This window comes from Nanorana parkeri, unplaced genomic scaffold (assembly GCF_000935625.1).
Source record: "Nanorana parkeri isolate BGI_ZX_2015 unplaced genomic scaffold, ASM93562v1 scaffold1354, whole genome shotgun sequence".
Taxonomy (NCBI): Eukaryota; Metazoa; Chordata; class Amphibia; order Anura; family Dicroglossidae; genus Nanorana; species Nanorana parkeri.
In genome coordinates this window covers 229,932-235,735 of record NW_017307622.1, presented here as the reverse complement: position 1 = coordinate 235,735, position 5,804 = coordinate 229,932, and the positions used below count along the sequence as shown (strand labels likewise).

Below are 5,804 nucleotides of genomic sequence, written 5' to 3'. Positions count from 1 at the left end.
GGCGTGTGGGCGGGGCGGGAGCTGCGGCCGGTCTTTACATTTAAAATTCAGTTTATGTGCAGCTACCCCGAAAGTAAGACCTAGCGGATTTCTGTAATATAAGACCTACCACAGAACTAGGTCTTACTTTCGGGGTAGGTCTTATATTACAGAAATCCCTGAAGATAGCGTTAGGTCTTACTTTCGGGGAAACACGGGCAACATAAGGTTGGGCCAGAGTTCTCTTTTAAGACTACCATGCTGTCAAATTTTACCCTCGGCTAAGCACGAGGGTATTTTGACCGTTTGCCACATAAACTTTGACGGATATAGAAGTTACAGAATTGGTTCAGGGGTCTAGGATCCTCATTTTGCCCACTATGATCTTCCTCTGAATGGGAATGAGGCTTTGGTCCAGAACAGGGAAAGTCAAATGCCTAAAAGTGGCCATACACTGACCGAATTTCGGCTGGTTTTTAATGCACCGGACGAAATTCGGCTCACAAGTCTCTGCTTTACCATACTGTTTGTGCGACTACATTGGAGGAAGAGGCGACAGAACAGATACAGAAGCAGGGTTGGTAGTGATGGGGAAAGGTCAGGGGTAAGAGCGAAGGGTGCTGCCAGAGATAGAGTGGATGGGAGAGGCATGCCAAGGGGGGATCAGGAGAAGCGTGATTGGAAACACTGGGAGAGGGATAGGGGTAAAGCTGGCCATACACTGCTTGTGGGTGGCCCTGCCGTCCCCACCCGGCTGGACAAACCTCAAATGAATGGAGCCGGGTGGAAAACACCAACTTTATCTTCTGAAAGCTGGAGCCCAAGAAGATAGAATTAGACAGCAGGAGGGGTGCACAAAAGAAGGGAGAGAGAGAGGACCGGGAGAGGAGAGAGAGAGAGAGGATCGGGAGAGAAGAGAGAGAGAGGATCGGGAGAGAAGAGAGAGAGAGAGAGTGAGGAGGGAGAGAGAAGGGGGGAGGGTGCCAGCAGGAAGAAGAGACGTTGCAGAAACAGTGGGAAAAGTGAAGGAAGAGGGGAGGACTAAGAAGCTTAAAGTGGATGAGTTGCATTCCTAGACTACTTAGTATGATTCACAGCTCACATGAGGAGCAATGAGTAATACGTGCAGCAAGCAACCAAAAGTCAGACCACATACTGATCATGTGACCCCCCCTAGAAAAGAGTTGCCTAATATAAAGTACACATATATCTATTCCGTACACCTCGGAGTGTGCCATGCGGTCTGATGACAGGAAGCTGCCAAGCCCGGAATGTAAAGCCTCTGAAGGCCTCCATTCCTCATCCAGGCACACAATGACCACCGTCAATGCTCCATGAAATACTTCACGCGGCATTTATAGAACATTGCGTCTATATCCTCTGGGTCACTCATTGCTCAGAGGACACACCAGTAGGGGGCGCACCTTTCAGCTTTCGCATCTCCTCCTGCAGCTCCGGGCCGGCGTAGCGGAAGATGCTATCAGACACCGGGTTCTTGTCGGTGAGGGTCTCGTTGCTGGTGTTTACCACGGCTGTGCAGTTCAGCAAGGCCACGTCGCCCTTCCTGGAACAGAGAGATAACCAGTGGATCATCTATACAACGAGTCATGCGTGTGAAGACTTCTGCGTCACGGGAATGCTGGGAGAAATATGGCCGCTGCCACTGCTGACACCTACTTCAAAACTCAACTGGCTGGCGTGCTCGAGGACGGGACTTTTCTGCACCCCGGTGGTGGAGAAAATACTAAAGAGCCCATTTATAAATCTGCGCAGCATAAGCTGGGTGAACGCGGTTCGCATGGCATAGCTGCCACTGGACCCTAGATTTCCGATGCTCTTCAGCTCCATCTAGTATCAGGAATGTCAGCCAGCATACGGCTGGGCAAAATATCTCTAAATCGGCTCCTTAAGGCAGGCAACTAGCATGTTCAGGTGATAAAAATGAAATCTAGAGCTGCAGCTAACGATTATTTTCAAAATCGATTAGTTAGCCGATTATTAAGTTCGATTAATCGGTTAATTGGATAACACCTAAAATAAAATAAATTTTTAAAAATGGCTCCAGTGATGGGACTACTAGTTTGTATTGAGATCGTAGTCCGTGAGGTGGGGAGGAGGTGCGGTGTGTGGAGCGTGGATGCGGGCGGGCAGGTCTGGCAGGTGGAGGGGCGGTGCGCAGCGTGTGTGGAGCCGTGAACAGGGCCAACTAATCGGAAGCCGATTAAATCGATGATTGAAAAAGTTGACAACTTTTTCAATTATCGATCATGTCGATTAGTTGTTGCAGTCCTAATGAAATCCTCCAGAGCCCACCCAGTAGTTTTCCTGTATACTCTGCTGCAATGAGCATGGCCCCCCCCATACTCCATAACCAAAGAGACGGGTGTTCTGTCAGAATCCAGGACCTGTGAGAAATCTGAACCACGTCACTTCCAGTGGTGCGGTCTCAGCAGTTGCAGGCAGCGCCGGCTGAACACCCAACTGCTCGTTGTGCCTCCGCGCTATCAGCCGAAGCCGCCTGCAACTTCTGAGACCGCACCACTGGGAGTGACCCGGTCCAGATTTCGAACGCAGTCCAGCACACCGATGGAACCCCCGGCCATACTCAGATGAGTGACATGGAATTATATTGTTCCAGACGAAGAACACAAAAGGATGACCACAAGAGATTTCCAACACTAAGCCCCTTGTGATGAAACAGAGTCTCAGCGGATCCTTTGTGTTCTTTGTCTAGAACAATAAAGTTTTCATGCTGACGTTAGCCGATCTCTGACCGTGGATACACAGGGAGCACCGGCCTCCATAGACGTGGGCAGTTTTGGGGCTTGGGGGCTGCAGCCCCTTCTTTCAGGTGCCACCTACTCCAAGTTGCTGATCTCAACTTGCCATTAAAAATGCCGAGCTAATACGACGGCCCCGTTTATCAAATCTGCTGCTAAGGTGATATCTTATCTCCTACTCATCCCGCCAGTAGGGACTCCTCCATTGCAGTATGTCTGCGGAGGTTCTCATTCCTCCAGGTCATGGCATAGCTATATAAAAGAAAAAAATGAATCAAGGCAATTGGATTTGCTGTATTCTTCTTGAAGACGTTGCGCTGGTCATCCGACCAGCTTTCTCAATGGACCATTTCAGTCTGAATGGAGAAAGCTGGTCGGATGACCGGCGAGACGTCTTCAGGAAAAACACACAAAGTCCAGTTGCTTTGGTTTATTTTTTTTTACAGATATGCCCATTGCAGTGAACAGAGTTGGCAGTGCCCATGTGTAGGAGGCACAGGCCCCCCGACGGGAGAAGATTTTCAGGAGGTGAACATTTGGAAAAGCATTGAGGCCTACTATGGTTAAGAGCATAAAATAATAACATTTGTATTGAAGACCTACCAGGCAGGGGCATCCCGAGGCTGGGTGACACCCGGAGCGGTTACCGGGTGTCAGCCCGTCCACTCGCCGAGACGTCATAGCGCACGTGCGCCAATCTTCCGATACCCGCCGAAAGGCCGTCTTGGTGATGGACGCCGGCAGAGAGAGGAGGGGACAGTCACCCGGAGGGATAAGGTATACCGACGGGTCCCCTCCTCTCTCTTCTGATACTGTCGGGCGTTCGGTCCATGACCGAGCGCCCGACTTTTCAGAGGGGGGTGACACCAAAAATGACTGTCAAGTCATTTTGGTGTCACCCCTCCAATGGTGTCACCCGGGTTGTGGGCCGCACCCCCCTTGTGACTCCACTGCTACCAGGTATGTTATATATTTCATTGATGGGTTCCAAATGGATAGTAAGGTAGCTTATATACCAGTGGTGGCGAAACCTTGGCACTCCAGCTGTGCCAAAACTACAAATCCCAACATGCATCTGCCTCTGGGAGTTATGTCTGTCGGAGCCTTGCAATGCCTCATGGGACTTGTAGTTCCAAAACAGCCGGAGTGCCAAGGTTCGCCACCACTGTTATATACCTTCCAGTTTCCCCCATAGCTGGTCACCCCTGACCCCTGACCCCTGACCAGTACTCACCATAATATCACCTTGTGATTGAGGTCCTCTCGGAGGGTGAACGGTGATCGGACAACGCCGTCTGCGGTGTCCTCGTGGCACAAAGAGGAATCGGGAACATCGATCCCATCCGGCTGGTGCGCCCAGGACGTCAAGGCGTCCACATCTACGAAACAGGAGCGGGCACCCAGAGGATCCATGGGTTGGCAGAGACCGGGGCCTGCATGGAGTCACCTCTGCAATACCTGGCGGAAATCCAAAATAAAATGTCAACAATGAATGTAGAGATTTCCATTATAGGGGATCACTGAAACCCCGGCGGCAGCACAATGTAGACACACGGGGGCCCCAGCAGCAGCACAACGTAGACACACGGGGGCCCCAGCAGCAGCACAACGTAGACACACGGGGGCCCCAGCAGCACAACGTAGACACACGGGGGCCCCAGCAGCAGCACAACGTAGACACAGGGGGGCCCCAGCAGCACAACGTAGACACAGGGGGGCCCCAGCAGCAGCACAATGTAGACACAGGGGGGGGGGCCCCAGCAGCAGCACAATGTAGACACAGGGGGGCCCCAGCAGCAGCACAATGTAGACACAGGGGGGCCCCAGCAGCAGCACAACATAGACACACGGGGGCCCCAACAAGGACATTACAATCATGTATACAAATCTAAGTCAGAGGAAGGCAATCCTGGAGAGGCGGAAATCTACCGGAACATCATGGAAGAGATCAAACATAACCTAGCAAGGCCCCGCTAAAGAGTAAGGAACAAGTGCAGGGGTCAGGAGCATGCAAGGCTGAGCGCAGGAGTCAGAAGTATGTAAGGCGGGGGTCAGGAACAACGAGCATGCAAGCGCCGGGGTCAGTAGTATATAATGCAAAGTGCAGCGGTCCAGAACATGCAAGGCAGGGCGCAGTAACACGCAAGGCAGGGCGCAGTAACACGCAAGGCAGGGCGCAGTAACACGCAAGGCAGGGCGCCGTAACACGCAAGGCAGGGCGCAGTAACACGCAAGGCAGGGCGCAGGAACACGCAAGGCAGGGCGCAGGAACACGCAAGGCAGGGCGCAGGAACACGCAAGGCAGGGCGCAGGAACACGCAAGGCAGGGCGCAGGAACACGCAAGGCAGGGCGCAGGAACACGCAAGGCAGGGCGCAGGAACACGCAAGGCAGGGCGCAGGAACACGCAAGGCCGGGCGCAGGAACACGCAAGGCCGGGCGCAGGAACACGCAAGGCCGGGCGCAGGAACACGCAAGGCCGGGCGCAGGAACACGCAAGGCCGGGCGCAGGAACACGCAAGGCCGGGCGCAGGAACACGCAAGGCCGGGCTCAGGAACACGCAAGGCCGGGCGCAGGAACACGCAAGGCCGGGCGCAGGAACATGCCACCAGTATGTCTGAGGAAGAACGAAGGACACCCTGTGTCTACGGGCCATGGTGTTGGCTCGGTGATGCTCTGGCATTGGAAACCTGCAGCGTGAGGAAGGAAAGATGGAGTCATTGAGGCGTCAGGAGATCCGAGGAGAAGACGTCATGCCGCCTGTGAGGAAGCTGAAACGTCATTGGACCTTCTCAACAGGACAACCATCTCCAGTATACCTCAAACTCCACCATGGCTTGGATGCAGAAGAAGTCCTGGAAGGTTCTACAGCGGCCATCAGTCACCTGACTTGAACACCGTAGAGGATCTCTGGTGGGATTTGAAGAAGGAGGTTGCAGCATTCAAACCCAAGACTATGAGTGACCTGGAGGCCATTGGTCATGAGTAAGGGGCTGAGACTCCTCGGAAGATGGCGTCTGACCGATCTCAATGGCTTTTGTTTGA

The 5,804-nt window shown here is 53.2% G+C and overlaps 1 protein-coding gene across 2 annotated transcripts in view; it reads right to left on the bottom strand.

Annotated features, from left to right (window-relative positions):
- GDAP2 (ganglioside induced differentiation associated protein 2) overlaps positions 1-5,804 on the bottom strand; it is a 44,543-nt gene that overhangs the window by 37,984 nt on the left and 755 nt on the right. For both annotated transcript variants that reach the window (XM_018569554.1, XM_018569553.1), the window contains exons 2-3: positions 3,994-4,217; positions 1,404-1,543 (exon numbers count right to left, since the gene is read on the bottom strand). In XM_018569554.1, coding sequence (XP_018425056.1) covers positions 1,404-1,543; positions 3,994-4,172 — 319 coding nt within the window. In that variant the 5' untranslated portion in view covers positions 4,173-4,217. The remainder of the gene's footprint in view (positions 1-1,403; positions 1,544-3,993; positions 4,218-5,804) is intronic.